Source organism: Mustela putorius, unplaced genomic scaffold, assembly GCF_011764305.1.
Source record: "Mustela putorius furo isolate JIRA1106 unplaced genomic scaffold, ASM1176430v1.1 tig00004007_pilon_pilon_pilon, whole genome shotgun sequence".
Lineage (NCBI taxonomy): Eukaryota > Metazoa > Chordata > Mammalia > Carnivora > Mustelidae > Mustela > Mustela putorius.
The window spans coordinates 6,008,150-6,026,007 of record NW_025422145.1 but is presented as its reverse complement, the minus strand read 5'-3'; the positions used below and the strand labels follow the sequence as shown (position 1 = coordinate 6,026,007).

General features: G+C 47.7%; 1 protein-coding gene across 4 annotated transcripts in view; it reads left to right on the top strand.

Moving 5' to 3' along the window:
* SNX29 (sorting nexin 29) overlaps positions 1 to 17,858 on the top strand; it is a 476,556-nt gene that overhangs the window by 5,202 nt on the left and 453,496 nt on the right. For all 4 annotated transcript variants that reach the window (XM_045072007.1, XM_045072010.1, XM_045072009.1 and 1 more), the window contains exons 2-3: positions 14,659 to 14,723; positions 16,808 to 16,860. In XM_045072007.1, coding sequence (XP_044927942.1) covers positions 14,659 to 14,723; positions 16,808 to 16,860 — 118 coding nt within the window. The remainder of the gene's footprint in view (positions 1 to 14,658; positions 14,724 to 16,807; positions 16,861 to 17,858) is intronic.

Below are 17,858 nucleotides of genomic sequence, written 5' to 3'. Positions count from 1 at the left end.
TTCTTTGTGGGATTTTGCTGACGGTATCCTTTTGGTGTGGTTTGACGGGTCTCTTAGTCTCTTGTATTTCCTATAAACTGGCAGTTAGCGTCAACTGTATTTTGTAGTTGAAAATGATTGAGTCGTCAGAGGTCAGATGGTTTCAAGGCCAAGTGCATTAAGTGCAAATAATCAGGAAGTGGAATGCCTAGGTAATGCATATACAAGATAAATGAGTATCCTGAGGCCAGAAACAACTACCGATGGCCATTAACAGGGGAGATGATGTAAATATGTGGTGTGATCACATGATGAAAAACCTCAAAGAGGTTAAAAGGAATAAGATGGATTTATGCCCATCATTGTGGCTATATCTCAACATTAACCTTCTCTAAAATGAAGCAGAGTGCAGAATTATACTAAAATATATACCTTGATGCACCTTCAAACATGCACATGAAACAATGTTTGTGTATTTGTACATGTTTGTAGAAGTAAACAAATCATCTGCGGGAAGGATACTTGCTACACGTGGGTGGTTGTCTTAGCAGTGATCCCTGTCATGATTTGTTTGTTTCTCTGTAAAGAATCCAGTAGGTAGGAATACTTGATTGCCAGCCTCTGTCAGCTAAGGAATTATGAATTTCAGGTAATGTTTTTGCTCTTACTTAGAAAGTAGAACTTGAAGGGCCGGAAAGTGATTACGATTCTCAAGCACTGTATTTCCTAAGACTTTAGATCTGAGCGTCCTTGATGCTCACTTCCGTCAGTAATGAGACTGTCAGGAATTTTTAAGTTAAAAACCCTGTTTCAGGGCGCCTGGGTGGCTCAGTGGGTCAAGCCTCTGCCTTCGGCTCGGGTCGTGATCTCAGGGTCCTGGGATCGAGTCCCGCATCATCGGGCTCTCTGCTCAGCAGGGAGCCTGCTTCCCTCTCTCTCTCTCTGCCTGCCTCTCCATCTACTTGTGATTTCTCTCTGTCAAATAAATAAATAAAATCTTTAAAAAAAACAAACAAAAAAACCCCCTGTTTCAAGGGTCGGGAAAGCTTGACCCAGAGAGGTCAGATAATTTGTAGAACCGTTAAGCTCTAGAGGCCTGATAGATCAGGGTTTGGGACTTAGTAATTTATTGCTGTTTTTGGCCTGATGTTTGTATACATTTTTATTTTATTTTATTATATACAAACATAAGTATATTTATAATCTATATCATATATTTATATATAATACACATATATAATACATATTATATATAAAATATATATGATATATTATAAATACATTTGTATTTATATATACTTTATGTAATACATGTAAAATATATTTAATACATAAATATACATTTATTTAAATTTATTATTAAATTATTAAATCAAAATTATCAAATGTGTAAAAATATATTTAAAGATATATATTTAAATATTTTATATGTAATATATAATATATATTTTATATATATATTTAAAGATTTTATTTGTTTATTTGACAGAGAGAGATATAGTGAGAGAGGGAACACAGGCGGTTGGGGGGGGTTAGTGAGGGAGGGAGAAGCAGACTTCCCACCCAGCAGGGAGCCCAATGCAGGGCTCAATCCCAGGACTCTGGGGTCATGACCTGAGCCAAAGGCGGACACTTAACAACTGAGCCACCCAGGCGCCCTGGTGTACATTTTAGCAGCTTTATCTTATTTTTCTGGAATGCTGAGAGTCATGGTTTTCTCTTTGGCATTGACTAGGTCCTTTCTAGCAGTAGCTTGTGTTTGGGATAAAGAATCAGCTGAAGCGAGAGAATGAAGAAAAGAATGTTTGTGGTTTTCATTCACAGCAGAAAAAGTGATGATATCAACATTTTCCCCCCCAATGAAGGCACTGGGTTGATCTGTTGTGGCAGATTGTAAGAAGTAAGTGTTCTACCGTCAGCAAATATTTGACCACGTCTATGCTAGTAAGTGGCAATGGACTGAATCTCATTCACGTCACTTCTCCTGCTTTCTTGTTGTAACCAGTAAGAACTCAAGTTCTTAGCGCTCTTAAAATATGAAACCAAAATCCAAGATGTTATGGGCTTCTCTAAGTTTTGGCAACGTGGACAATAACTCCAGATAAAGTCCTCCATCCTGCCGCCGTCTTGCTTATAGGCTGTGCATTCTCAGTGGGAGCAAAAATTGGTTATTGAGGAAGAAAGAAATTTTAATGTTTTAATGTTGTATATGTGCAGTATGTAAAGAGATACACAACATACTTGTGTTATTAAAATTTCATGGAGGGGATGATCGCAAAAATGTCCAAAAAGGCTCCCTGGGGGAAAGATAATGAGCAGAAAGGTTGAGAAACACTGGTATGAGCTGACGTCATAGTACCATTACCATATAAACTTGTGTTTTGCTCCTACCCTTAGCATTTTGGGATAAAACTGCCACATTGTTATGTGGTCTTCATATTGATCACTTTTACAGACCCTGTAACCCATTATTAATCCATCATTGTTGCATGTAGTATAATTTTAAAACGATTCGTTTCTACTTGTGGAAACTTAGCTTATTTTCCTCCCTTCCTTTTTTTCCTTTTTTTTTTTTTTTGGTTCCTATTAAAAGGAGTGATGCAGTGACATTTTTTTGTTGTTGTTGTTTGTTTAAGGTAGTTTTCCTTCCTTTAGATTGATAGGTCTTTAGGATGATTTCCCTGAAATAGCTATAACATGACAGTGTTGATAATTCTTGGTTGCTCTGGCTTTCACAGTGTTTGTAGTAGGTTAAGAGGCTGCTAGCAGGAGTGAGGACTCAAGTGGTAGCAGAGCCTGGCCAGAAATTCAGGGTTCAACATTCAGCATTTACTGAATGACAGTTCGGTGCTTCTAGTATCACTTAGCAGAGGGCTGTGCCCTCGGTGTCTGTTGAAACACATTGAACGAATGCACCAAAAAATATTTTGTTTGAGTGATGGGCATGTTAGCCACGACTCTTCAGTTGCATGTGGCAGAGTGGGAGCTGGTTTCAGAACCATTGGAGTTCCAAGTGGCTTGTAATGGAAATGTCTGGGGTTAGGGCTGTCTTCAGGCTCAGTTGCATTCAGGTGCTTAGAGAGTCATGAGGTCTATGTTTCTGTCCAGTTTGAAAGTCTGTTTTTGTCTCCGTTGGCTTCATCCTCCAGCGGCCTGTTCTCCATGGAGGCAAGGTGGCAACCAGCTGCTCCTGGGGCTCATCCTACAATGTAGCAACCCCTGAGCCGAGGGTGGGCCTCTCTCCCAGTCGCTCCGGCAGAAGTCACGAGGCTGACTCACAGCAGTCTGGCCGGCTGTGTGGCCATCTTCCCATCACTGTGGCTCTGGTTGGCCAGGTCTGGATGGCATGCCCAGTCCAGAGCCCAAGGGTGGCATCGGACTGCTTGTTGTTTGGATAGAGGATGAACTGAAGGGGGAATGACTGTTGTCATTCTGAGTGGAGCCATCAGGGGAGGCCTCCCAGGGGAGGTGACATTGAGCAGAGACCTGAGGGAGGGGAGGGTGTCTCCTGGGTTTTGCTACTGAACAGCTGCAAAGGGTAGGACTTGCCTCTCCCTCAGGTGGGAGAGGCTGTGGAACGTCAGTTTTGGGTGTGGGATGTAGCATTTGGAAGCCTTCAGGGGGAGTGAGGACTCTTTCCCAGGTCCTGACTTCCTGTGTGCGTCCCGGAACCCTCCGGAGACCTTCTTGCCCCACCCTGTTGGGCCCAGACTCCCAGGCTTCCTACCCGGAGGGAACCTTGCCCACTGCATCTTATTTTTCCCTGCCTGTGCTGGCTGCATATTTTGGGATCTGCTCTTTCCTCCCCCATCTTTAAAAAAAAAAAAAAAGAAAGAAAAGAAAAAACCCCAAAATGACATTAAAGATTATTATGAAAACATGGGACATCCCTATAAATATACCTCCCTAGAACATTAAATATTTAGATTTTTAGGTATTCCACTTCTGTCTTTGCTCAGTGCATATGCATTTTACATAATTGCCTTGAGTCTACATCTGAATTAGTGTTTCCACGTACATTATAGCATTTATCCATGTGTCTTTCTGTCACAATTATTTAAAAAGGGTGCATAATGTTTCACCAAATGGATATACCATTGTAGGAAGAGAAAGTAAATTCCATTTACAATGTCCTGGGATGGAATTTGGCAAACGTTTTCTGTAAAGACGCAGATAGTAAATAATTTCTGCTTTGCGGGCCATCTGGTCTCCATTCCGACCACTCATCCCTGTTGTAGCATAAAGGCAGTACAGGCAGTCAGTAAGTGAAAGGATGTAGCTATGTTCCAATAAAACTTTATTTAGGAGAACAGGCAGCAGCTGTTGGATTTGGTTGGATTTGGTTTGTTTGGATTTGGATTTGGTTTGTTTGCTGACCCCCGTTCCAGAACACAACCGGGAAAGTCTGTGTGCCCACCATGCCCTGTTTCGGCAGTCATTGAGGTGTAGAGGAAAAAGTTTGGACTCCAACAGTCCTGGATTTAACTCCCCATGCAAGAGCCTGAGCGCGTTGTTGAGCTTCTCTGACTCTTAATTCCCTCATCAGAAAGTGGAAATGAAAGCAAGTGATGGACTTCGAGTCCTTACTCAGTGCCTGGAGGATGGAGAAACTGTGAAGTTGGGGCTTATTCCTTTTCTCATTTCCCCCCTTCCTCCCCTCTAGCTTAGTTTCCCAGGTGTCGGGAGGGTGTTTGGATATTCTGGTAGCTTTTTGTCTGCACTGCTATGTTGCCTTTCAGAACCCACCTCATTGGTGTGTTGTTAGTGGTGGTGTATGCGTGTTGGCCCCTAGCTCTACCAGCATTAAATGTTCCTTGGTGAGTTGAATAGTTATATAATGATAACATGTGGCAGCTAATCTAGTAGGTTGATCATTTGCATTTCTCCAGGCTTAAGGGAAGACACACTTCTCCTTCAAAATGTTTGCATGGTGCTATTTTAGTATTTTTTCTAAGCAGAGATTGGCTAACTGTGCCAGCCACCTGTTTTGTGAATAAAGTTTTATTGGCACACAGGCACATCCATTCATGGACTATTGTTTATGGTGAGACTATTGTTTATGGTGGCTTTCACTCTACAATGGCAGAATTGAGTGGCCGTGTTGGAGACCTTATGGCTTGCAAAGCCTACGATATTTACCATTTGTTCTTTACAGAAAATGTTTGCCCAGTTCTGCTCCAGAGTAAATTCTTTGCCCGTTGATGAATATGCTGTTGACTTAGTCTTTGATCTTAGACTTCATGAGGCCACTTGGATGGCCTGAGGCCATCTATCTGCCTTGAAGCAGAGCCTGCCTCTTTCCATTGTGTGGCAGTGGACAGTCTTTCCTTTTGTCCTGGCCCAGCTGTGAGCTTTACCCCAGAGTACAGGGAACTAGCGCCTTGACTTTGGGGAAGAGTGGAGTCTGTTTTATCTGTTCGAATGCAAACGCTGAGCAGACAAAATTGCTGCCTCACTCAGCCCATTACACGCACGCACGAGGCAGCTGCTGTGTCCTTGATCATTCTGGGCCTCTCCCTTTGGAGCAGCCTCTTGGGGAGCCCCGAAACCTAGCCCCAGAGCCTTGATTCAACGGTTGTTGAGCTTCTGTGAGTTGGTGCTGTTAATGCTGGTCCACCCTGGAGAATACTCACAATCTAGGATATGCGTGAGCAGTGGGTTTATAATTCCCCATATGTTTTCTATAGGGATCATACTAGGGGCATGATGTGGCTGGAGGGTCACGGGAGCGCCCTATAGAGACCACCATATTGTGCCTGTGGCAGGAGGTTTTCTCACAGAAAGTGACAGTTGAGTCAGCCACTGGGAGGTTGGTTCATCTTAGTGGTCCTCTGCCATGTGGTCCCTGCCTGTAAGTTGGGCTGCCTGAGGTTAGCCTGGCCTTGTAGAGGTTGGCAGGCCTGGGCATTGGGGTAGAGTGTTGGGGTGCAGTTCCTGGGGCAAGTGATCAGTGTCTCTAGACTGCAGTTCCTTTAACTGTTATGATGGTGCCGTCAGCACACCCAATCTTACAGGTGGATATAAAGGTTTAATGTGTGCCTCAGGACAGGAAACTTTTAGCAGATCTGGCCCCTAGGTATGTCATATTTGGTTCACGCAGAGTTGGCTAAAACAGTGCTCTAAAAAGTATAATTAGGTGCCAACTAATTGACATGAACGTCTGAGTTTCTGGCTTCTCTTGAAAAACCAGAAGATGTGACAGCCGCTAGCTGGTGTTGCTGTGAGCTGTGATCCGCTGGAGCCCAGCAGCAGATTTCTAGAGAGACACCTGCCTTGGCCTCTCAGTCCCTCCCTCACCCTGCTTTTCCCGTTCCCGCCTGATCCTAGAGGTGTGGGGGTGGGGAGCAGGGGGGATGGTCTGATCCTGGTCTTGCACATGCCTCTGGCCTATGCGAGGCCGTGCTTCCTGCCCACACCTCTTGCTTCTGCTTTGGAATAGTGGTGGATTTTGGTGGGGAGATGGTGGAAGTTACATAACAGAGCAACAGCACTGAACTCACCGTGAGGCCGAGAGCGCCAAGCATCCTGTGCCTGCAGATGGGACTGAGCATGAATTCTACAGATAGCACAAGTTGGTTTGTTTTTTTTTTTTAAGATTTTATTTATTTATTTGACAGAGAGATCACAAGTAGGCAGAGAGGCAGGCAGGGAGAGAGGGAAGCAGGCTCCCTGCTGAGCAGAGAGCCCGATGTAGGGCTCCATCCTAGGACCCTGAGATCATGACCTGAGCCGAAGGCAGAGGCTTTAACCCACTGAGCCACCCAGGTGCCCCAGCAGCGATCACAAGTTAATGGTGTATCTTTCCCTTGCAAGGCGCCGGTGTGGGCTCCTGGTTCTAGGGTGAGGGAAGATGGGAACACGGTGGAGGTGTGGGTCTATCTATGGTCTTCTGGGGACCTCCAAACATGTAACTGTCTTACTACATAGCGGGTGGTCGTAAAGTCTGCGGGCACAGACACTATTGTTTTAGTTTGTAAAACCCCTGTCTCATTAATTCTGCTAGGGCAGTGGTCGGCAAACTATGGCCTCTAGGATGAATCCAGCCCAAGGCCAGTTTTTGTGAGCAGCAATGCTCATTCCTTAGTGTATTGTTTGTGGGTGCTTTTGAGATTGGAGAGCAGAGTTGATTGGTTGGGACCCTATGACCTGAAAGGCCTAAACTATTTACCGTCTGGCTTTTTACAGAAAACGTTTGCTGACCCTGGTCCTAGGGCACGTTGAAGGTAGAGGTTTGATTCAGTGAAAAACAGAAATAGAGGTCATCTGAGACAGCCCACTCTGCACTTCGGACTTGGTGGCAACCCAGTGTTCACTACAATTTTGCAGGGTGCATGGAGGAAACAAACTCTTCCATCATCGAGTGTATCATGTGTTTGTTACATAGTGTCTGTAAGCCATTTGCTGCCACCTGTGCTTCCAGATGCCATGGCCGCTTGTAGATGATCAGTCAGTGCAGGATGAAGGCGGTGGAGGCAGGAGGGCACCGGGCCAGAGCCCAGGGAGGCGGTCAGAGCAGCGGAGGCTCCCCTGGAGAGTCTGGCAGCTCCTGTGAAGGCAGAGCTGGCCAGGGCAGCCAAGAAGTGGGGTTGCAGCGGGAAAGGCATGTGGGCGCAGACGTGGCTTTGAGTAAACTTGGGGCAGATATTACGACATCCTCGTGTGCTGTAAGAATTGCATAGATGAGTTGGGGCGCCTGGGTGGCTCAGTGGGTTAAGCAGCTGCCTTCGGCTCAGGTCATGATCTCAGGATCCTGGGATCGAGTCCCGCATCGGGATCTCTGCTCAGCGGGGAGCCTGCTTCCCTCTCTCTCTCTATGCCTGCCTATCTGTCTACTGTGAACTCTCTCTGTCAAATAAATAAATAAAATCTTAAAAAAAAAAAAAAAAAGAATTGCATAGATGAGAAGAAAAAACGGACGGGGTAGGCAGTTACTGGTGAGTGTCCTCAAGCAGACGAGAGGAGATGGGATTCGGAGCACCTGTGGAAGTTCAAGTTATTTAGCCTCTGAGAGCCTCAGTTTTATCATCTCTGAAATGGGATAATCACATGTACTTTAGGGCAGAATTCCCTAATTGCAGCACTGCTGACATTTCGGGCCAGATAATTCTCCATTTTGGGGGCCCGTTCTGTGCACTCACGGAAGCATAGCAGCATCCCTGCTCACACCCTCTTGAGGCACCCTCCCAAGCTGTGCCAGAAATATCTGCAGACGTTGCCAAATCCGTGGTGGGGGCAGAATCACCCTGGGGGAGAATCACTTATCTGTACCCTCTTAGGGCCAGTCGTAACTACACCTCCCTGAACTCCCCTTATTTGAGTGTGTCGGTTGTTTCCTCTTAGTAGCCCCATGATCAGAAGTTAGGGACCTCTTAGCATCCCACTGTCTGGGTGTAATCAGAAATAGGATGTAATCAGAAATACGGAAGAGGATTGAGCCTGGGGGCTGGGTGCTATCTGGAGTCCTCCTGTCCACCCCCCAGCCCCCCAGGGCGAATCCTACCTACTTGTCTCTTTGGCTTGGAATGTGCTCTGGGCCAATATCTGCCTCTGGCAGCCCTTCCCATAAACACATTTAAAAAAAAAATTGAAGTGAAATTAACATAACATAAAACCATTTATGTTTTTAATGCTATTAAAACCATGAATAATTGCTCAGTCATAGAATTAACAGTTAGTAAAACAACCATCTTAAAGTGAGAAATTCAGTGGCATTTAGTACATTCATAATGTTGTGGGACTGCCATCTCTGTCTAGTACCAGAAGATTTTCATCCCCCCAGAGGGAGAGCCCTTTTCCATTAAGTAGTTGTGTTGTATCTGCATGGATTTACCTGTTCTGGTCCTTCTCATTTTTTAAAGCATAGCTCAAGTTCTCCCTTTTCCAGCGAGCCTCCCTTGGCCTCAGAAGAAGGGCAGCATGGTGTGGTGGAGGGAGCATTGGCCTAAGAGTCAGGCAGACCAGGGTCTTAGCCTCTGATGTACGGTTTGCTTTGTCGTGTGACCTTGGGCAGAATTCCTGGCACCTGGTGGCGCCCGAAGAACATTGCCCTTTCTTTCCTTCCTTGCGCCTGCGTAGTGAGTGCATTGTAAGGGTTAGCCTTCTACCGGAGAAACACTGGCCCTGGCTTCACTTCTGCCACTACAGAGAGGCAGGGAAATACCACTGTGTAAGTGTATATGTGACCTTGATCAGGGGCCCAAGTGACCTCTGTGGGTGGCAGCCGCATTCACTTTGACCTCCAGGGTTGTTGCAAGGATTAGAGAAGGAATATACATAGAGTTCCTGGTACATCTTGCTTGTTTTCCCCTCCCTAGATGCTACGGAGCCTTTTTCACTTTTCCAACCCAATGCCGCGAGCACAGAGGCCTGGACTGGGGAGCTTCCTTGTGCTTTAGGGAGAAAGCCAGTTGAAAGCATGTCTTAGAACCAGAGATTTTACATCTCTGGTGTATAGGGCTGCCAACCTCAACAAGAATAATAAAAAATAACACGTGGAAAGTGCTTGGTCTAAGCTAGGTACTGTTGCAAGTGCACAGTCCACACTCACTTATTTAACAGACCCAGGAGGTACAGGGGGGATCAGTAACTTGCCCGTGGTCACGTAGCTGGTGGTGAGGGTTTGAACCTGGACTATCCTATTCTTAACCCCTGCTCCGTCTCCTTAGGAGGTAACTGAAGGCTGGATGTTTGTGGTAAAAAGGAACGTAGGAGCCGAAGGATTCTAAACATGAAAGACAACGGGGATGCATGTGAGCTGGGTGATTAATTATTCACACGCACATGTGACTTCTGAGTTAGAGCCGCAGGGGATCACTGCATTTCTCTGATGGGTTTTGGCCCCCTGGGGATGGTCCCCAAGGGTGGGGGTGGGGGGGCACTTTTACATTTTCTGCTTTCATTTAAAAAAAAAAATTTTAAATTTATTTTGACAGACAGAGATCACAAGTAGGTGGAGGCAGGGGGAAGCAGGCTCCCTGCCGAGCAGAGACCCCCAATGCGGGGCTCGATCCCAGGACCCTGGGATCATGACCTGAGCCGAAGGCAGGGGCTCTAACCCACTGAGCCACCCAGGCGCCCCTCTGCTTTCATTTTTGATGGTGATCTAACAAGAAATTCAAAAGAAGCCTGTTGTGGCACATGTGGTCAGTAGTGTGCACGGAGGGCCGCCTTTGGAAAAGGAAGAGGCCGGGAAGGCTGGGGCTTCCCCTCACAGAGAATTACCGAGAAATCATCCCTGAGTGGCAGTGGGGCTTGACTGGAGGGTTTTGCAGGGCTGGAGAGCCAGCAAGATTTAGCAGATGGCCGAGCCTAAAGCTAGTGGACTTGCCACTGAATCTGTCCTTGGGTACTTCCCATGGGAATGGCCTTGGGTGCTCCACGCTGAGCCTCAATGCTCTGGTGAATGTGAGCCACGTTTCCTACGTCAAGGAATGTCAGTCACTTCATGGCTTCCCCACTGTTGAGGCTCAGTGGGTAGGCATTGCTTCCCTGCTCTCCTCTTTGGTTGCAGCATTTGAGACTGGGGGGTTCTTCCTGGCACTGGCAGGGTGGTGTCATGTCCCCTTGGTCATTGGAAGGAGGCAGGAAGGACCCTGGTAACACAGATTGCTTTACCTGCCTGTTTGCACTGGGGCCCCATGTTCCTAACTGCAGAGCTAGGAGAGTATGATCTCATGCAGAAACCAGTGCCCAGAGAAGGGAAGTGACTGTCCCTGTCACATGGCCAGCAAGCGGCTTTGCTGGGACGAGAACTCATGATGCCTTGTGACTTCCCACTGGTCCTCCTTCCGCTGCTCCTCATGGCCATGGCCTCCCAGGCACCTCTTGCTGGGTGCACATGCTCCCACGCCCACCTGTGCTCCCTTGCACCTTTTGAGCCTCCCTTTTCTGAAGCCCCAGTTAGGGCCAGGACGGCCCCTGGTGCCTCTGCTGAGGTCAGGCACCCTTCTCACCTGCAGAGGGACTGCAGCCAGGGACGGTGAGTGGAGGGCTGAGGGCTGTGCAGCCTCGGATCGTTCCTCTGTAGTGAATAGGCTTTTCTTCCCACCACAATGAGAGGCTTTGCCAGGTGAGGCAGGGGAGGCTGCTGACATCTCATCTAGAAAGAGCAGTGGATCAAGATACTGTAGACAAGATCAGGGATCATCTTGCATATCAGGAAGGGTAGGGTGCAGAATCCTTGCTGTGCGAGGGCGCACCTGGAACCAGCAGCTTCAGTAGCATCCGGGAACTAGTGAGAAATACCTAGCCCCAGGCCCCACCCAGACCGCTGAATCAGAACCTGTCTTTAACAAGAGCCCAAGAGATTTCATGTAAATATGAAAGTTTGAGAATCACTGCCCTAAAATTGATCAGTAATGAGATGATGGAGATTTTTCCTTTCCTTTTTTTTTTTTTTTTTAATGTTTAAAATGTTTTTATTTACTTATTTGAGAGAGTGAGAGAGAAAGAGCGAGAGAACACACAACCAGGGGTGGGGGGAGCCTCACAGGGAGAGGGAGAGGCAGGGAGCCCGATGCGGGACTCGATTAGAAGGCCGGCGCTTAACCGACTGAGCCCCCCGGGCGCCCTGAGATTTTTATTTTCATTGTACTTGTTTTCCTGATTTAGAGTTATTTTTTTTACACGAGTTACTTTTTTATCGTGGTAAAATACACATAACGAAATTCTCCGTCTTAAGCACCTTAGGCGCACAATACATTCACACTGTTGTGTGGCCCGCATCGCTGCTCATCCCCTTGATTCTTTCCATCCTGTAAAACTGACACTCTGTCCTCATTAACACTAACTCCCCATCCTCCCTCTCGCCAGTCCCCGGAAAACACCATCATAATTTCTGTCTCTGATTTTGACTACTTCTTACAAGTAGAATCATGTATTATTTATCTCTCTGGGCACTGGCTTATTTCACTTAGCCTAATGTCCTCAAGGCTCATGCATGCGGCATTGTGCAGAATTTCCTTCCTTCTGAAGGCTGAATAATAATGGTGCATCGTGTGGACACACCCCATTTTGCTTATCCGTCTGTCTGTCAATCAACACTTGGGTTGCTTTCCCGTCTCAGCTACCGTCAATGATGCTGCTGTGAATGTGGGCGTACAGTATCTCTTTGAGAACCCGCTTTCAATTCTTTTGGGTGTCTGCTCATATCTGGAATCGCTGGGTCATATAATAATTCTATCACATAAATGACTTCTATGATCAAAAAATATATATATATCGCAAAGCATCTCAGGGTGAAAAACCTTGTCAGGTTTCCAGCTGGCGTTGCCCAAGGGCAGGTAGCGTTGTTGGATGCAGTGCTTGGAAGAAGGAAGAAAGCAAGTCTCACTTGTTCATCCTGGTGTCAAGAGAAGAGCAGAAGCTAAACCTGCTGAACCAAAAAGTAGGACGTACTGATAGTTATGGGCATCAGGAGAAGTTTGGGGGGCTTTGGGCATGGTGTGGGGGGGGTCTCCAGCCATCCTGAATGACACTCCAGTGTGGCCTTTCTCAAACCCCCTTTCTCAAAACCCTTCCAAGAAAAATAGCAATGACAGCGTTCGGAAAGTCACTTGCTGTCACTGTATGTCTGTGGCGTGTCTACACCCTGGTTTCATCTGTGTGCCTGGAGCGAGGCAAGAGACTTGTGTGGTGGCCCCCACACAGACTTTCAAGGGGCACTGTCTTGGGTAAGGATCACAGTTCCACCAGACAATATTCAGATTAGAACAAAACCTGTTATTTTGATTCACGAGGCCCTTTGTGACTGGCCCCTGTCTGCCTGTCTAATCTTTCCTTCCTCATTTTTGCTTTTTGCTCAAGTCACAGCAGACTTCCTTCTGGTCCTGGGAGACCAGAAGCCAAGCTTGTTCCTGCCGCTGGGCATCCGCCTTGGCTATCTGCTCTGCCTGGAAAGCTGGGCTCCCATGCCTTTCCGGGGTTGCTCTTTCTCTTTATAAAGGACTCAGCTCACATGTCACCTGTGTGGAGAGGCCTTCCACCGCTGCCCTGGTGAGTGGGGCCCTCTTCCTTCCTCCCTGTCTCATCACCCTGTTTGATTTTTCTTCCTGGTATGACTCTGACATCATCTCAGTTTAGGTTACTCAGGTGTGATTTTTGCACCTTGGGAGGCTGGTTCTTCCATACCATTTCGCTCCCATGTCCCCAGCACTCAGCACATTGCCTGGCACACAGTAGAAGTCAAATAAATACCCAGTGGGTCAGTGCACACGCTTGCCATCGTCTCTGGGCTTCAGGTTCCCATCTGCAGTGTGGGGATCCTAATACTTCACTTGTCCGGGGACTGTAGAAATGACATGACGTGATGCTGGCAGGGCGCTCAGGGCCTGGCGTGCAGGATGTGCTCCACACGTGGCCACTGTTGTGCTCAACTGAGTGGCCCTGATATAACTCAGATGAATCACTCACCACCTCTGCGGTGAGGCCCTGCTGGGACTTCCTGGTGAAGCCCACGGTAAATTGCCCAAGCGAGAAGCAGCTTGCTGGCCTTTCGGGGCCTGTGGTGTGGGGCGTTTGCTCTTGTGCTCCTGAATTGAGTCTCCTTGGAAATGACTGTGTTCTCTGTCCAGAGCCGTGTCTCTGTTGACTGGAGTCCCCGGGCCTCCTATTGGCCCTCAGGTGTAGCTGTAGAGCGCTCTGCTTGGTGCTCTGAAGTGTCCCTGCCTCACACCGTTTCAAATGGAAGTTCGGTGCGTGCCATGTGTATCGACTAGGAATGCTTTTGGTTGCAAGTAACAGCCCGGTGTCCAGTGGTTTGAGCAAACAGGGTTGTTTGCTCTGTGAGTTGGGGGAGGTTTCTAGTATTGGCTCAGCAGTGAAATGGCGTGTCTGTGCAGTTCTCTTGGCCTTCCCGGGGGCTGTTGCTTATGGCTGCACGGTGCTGCTCTGGCCACCACCCCCGCCACCCCCAACCATGGTTATGATGAAGGTGTGAGGGGTGGAAGGAGGAATGAAGCCATTAGCGTGTTTTTTTTTTTAAACTCAGGAAGGCATGGTTTTCCCCGAGCCCTCCCAGTGCCCTTCTCTTACATCTCGTCAGCTAGAACTTCTTAAGGTCAGCCTTCTAACAGAAGACTAATTAGGCCTTTCAGCTTGTATCGTGGGAGGTGGCATGGGAAAGGATGCTGGAGTTGACGGCGAGGTCAGCCGATGGGCAGTGCCTGGCACGCTAGGGAACCGGCCTGGTAAGGCAGACTGCTGGTTCTCAGCTGGGGGCAGTTTTGTCCCCCAGAGGACAGTTGTGCAGTATCCGGAGACATTTCTGTAGCCACAGCTATGGGGTGTGTGCGTGTGTGTGTGTGTGTGTGTGTGCACGCGCGTGCGCACGTGCGTGTGTTGCTCATGGTCTGGTGGGTAGAGGCCAGGGATGCTGTAGGCTTCCTGCACTTCACAGGGCAGCCCCCACCACAGAGAGTGATCTGGCCCAAACGTCAGTGGCGCCAAGGTTGAGAAACCCTGAGTTAGACCTTTCTGGACACAGTTTTCAGATGTGGGGGACATGCATTGAGCTGCTTTCCTATGATGTAGCGATAGGCAGATGGCCAAACTTCACTGTAAGGGTGTAGGTTTTTGGCGCCTTCATTACAGAGGAGGCTGATGCCAGTTGGGGACAGTGGCAGGAAGTCTTGGCAGAACGCTTATGTCTAACAGAACTAATGAAGCCTCGTTGCATTTTAGGATCACAGAACAATGACCTGAAAAGACAGTTTCTGCTGGAGCGTCTGTTGGATGCCGTGAAACAGGTAAGAGGAAAGCTCCCATTTGACTGTGAGGTCCAGTAACACTTTCAGGCAGTGCATGTCCAAGTCCTTTCTGCCCTTCCCCGTGTGCATGGACCTACTTCCACTTTTCTTCTGGGAGCTGCGAGGCTCGAGGCTCGGAGTGTCCTGACTTTCTGATGCCTTTGGAGGACTCCGTCCTTTGTGATGTCCCTTTAAGAAGGGCACTGATGTCAGTTTCAGAGTCTCACTTCCACACAGTTGTGTTTTAGAGCAACTGTACTATGAGGTGGTGGCTAGAGTTAGTGCCCTGTGGGCACAAGAACAGAGATGCACAGGAGGAAGGAAGCCATGCCTGGGGGCGCGTGGTTCCTCCAGGGGGGCTCCGCTCCGATTGCTTGACGTGATTTTTGATACTGGCTTTTGGCTGAGTGTGGAAGCAAGCTGGGACACGAGGCTGACTTCGGTGTGCTTGCCTGCATGTGCCAGACACGCGTCATTAACTGCACCTGTGGAAGTCCCATGCCAGGCTCTCTGCTAAGCGCTTGCCCTCTAATCCTTCCAATTGCCCTGTGAGATGGTTCCTGCAGTTCTTTCCAGTTTATGGACAAAGCAGCCGAAGCTCGGAAAGAGCCAACCATTTGCTTAAGGAGTTGGAGGCAATAAGTAGCAGAACTGGGATCCAGCGCTGGGAATTCTAGGTCGCTCACATTTTGGAGGGTGTGACTGACAGTGCTGTGTATAAAGTCAGCACATAGGGAGGTAAATAGTTTTGTAGAAACGCGTGTCCAGTGTTGATGTGAACTCTGAGAACTTGGCGTCTCCCGGGCCTCTAGGCATCCTGGTGTGGTGTGTGCTGGAAAGGACACAGGCTCTGGTGAAGCCGGAGCCGAGGACCAGCTTCATCTCAAGGCTGTGTGTCCTGGGCCAGCTCCTCCAGCCTCTCTGGGCATCCCCCTTCTCTGTCATCGGGTCGCTGCTCTCCAGAGGGCTGTCGAGGAGATTGCATTTGTTCAAGGAGCTAAAGGGCCCAGCAGTTAAGTACAGAGCCCACATGAATTTCTTTGTCCCAGAAGTGGGAAATGGAATAAGAAAATGAAGAGGCAAGTAGAACTGCTTCAAATGTAGCCATTAAACCAGAATACATTTGAGCCCATGCCCGGAGCTGCTGCTGTTATTATTGTTGTTGTTAGGATTTGGGGGGATGAAAGTGTTGCACACAGACCTTGTAGAAGTCAGTCTTCCTGAGGAATAACTGAGGCATACAATAAAATACACTAAAGTATGCAGTTCCATGAGTTTTGACATAGGTATCATTTAAAATCATTCATTCAGTGCTTGCTTCGGCAGCACATACACTAAAATCATTCATTCATTCACTCATTCATTCATTCTTTGGAGAATAAGTTCTGGAATCTTGTGAGCCTGCCGCCCACAGAGGAGATGCCACATCTTCCTGCCGTCCACAGAGGAGATGCCACATCTTTAAAAGACAGTGGTGGCTACTGCTGATGGTGATACAGTATGCGAATTGAATGGTATATAACTAAAAATGGTTAAAAGGGTGAATTTCATGTTACCTGTTTTTTTTTTTTTACCACAATTAAAGAAGAAAGAATGGTTTGCTTTTATCTGTACCCACTGGGTGAACTGTCATTCAGCTCAACCGGATGACATGATTGAAGCTTGAATCATACTGCCTTAATTTTATACGCAGTCATAACAACTTTGGGGCCCTTTCCAAAGGCACCCATCATCACAGATTTGTGTAAGTTTTAATTGTCCCTTTGGGAGCTCTCTGTTCAGCCAGCTGCTGACATAGGGAAGAAGCTTCCTAGATCATTCGCAGAAGGCTGTGTGCTTTTGTTTTCCTGTTGGTGTTGTTTTCCCACAAGGCTCCCCTCTGTACGTGTGGGAGATAAGGGCTTCCTGTAAGCAGCGGCTAGAAGGCTGGGTTGTCCACCATTTCACATCTTGGCTTGACACCCAGGGCACCTGGGGTTCGTGGCCCTGTGTGTCCCAGGCTCCTGAAAGCCTGTGCGGGCTGTGTGTGATGTCTCAGTGTCCTGTCCCAACTGCTGATCTCAGTGGCTTCTTTTTCCCTGCAGTGCCAGATCCGCTTTGGAGGAAGAAAGGAGATCGCCTCGGATTCCGACAGCAGGTAAACATGTCCCTTCTAAAACCATTTACTGTCAAGACCAGATGGTGGCCGGGCATGACTAGCTTCTGTGTTCTGCCTCTGCAGCCGCACGGTGTGGTGATTCAGTCTGGGGGATCTGTACACCCACGCTGGGATTACCTGTCTGGAGTGTTTGCAGCTTCCGGTGATAACTCCCTCCCTCGAGCAGTCCATTCTGAGGGAATTACCTGAAATACCTTTCTGCACAAAGTTATTTTCAGGGTAATTGATCACGATGGCAACTCTGAAATCTAAATGGTGGTTAATAAAGTGCAGTGGGTCAGTAGGACGGCATGTTAAGTAGCCGTTAACACTGTCGGGGGTTGGCTGGGGGGCTCAGTCCTTCAGCGTCTGCCTTTGGCTCTGGTCATGATCCCAGGGTCCTGGGGTCGAGCCCCGCATGGGGCTCCTTGCTCAGCGGGGAGCCTGCTTCTCCCTCTCCCACTTTCCCTGCTGTGTTCCCTCTCTCGCTGTGTCTCTCTCTGTCAAATAAATAAATAAAATCTTAAAAAATAAATAAATAAATAAATAAAATTGACATCCATACAACATTTGTTTTAAGCAGAGAAATGCCTATGTGGTAATTTACAAATTATGTATGCAGTTAAAATGCAAAGAGTAAGATACAAAGTTCTGTGGATACAGAGTAATGCCTGCGATGTTAAACCACCACTCCGGTGAAACACACACCAGAGCGTGAACAGAAGTAATCCTGGGGTTGAGAATATTGGGAGTCCTTCTACTTTTTGATATTTTTCATATCTTTTACTGCGATCATGTGTTTCCTTTATGATTAAAAAAAGAAAAACGTCCTGAAAATTGCCATTGACCATGACCCAGGAAGGGCTGATGTAATTGCGTGAGCTTCTCACATTGACTGGGAGGAGCCGGAAATGTTTTGGCAAAGGTAAGAGACACGCAGGCTTTGCTCTGTGAAGTCATTCCGGCCTGATTCACGGCGGCAGGAGGAGCATTCCCGC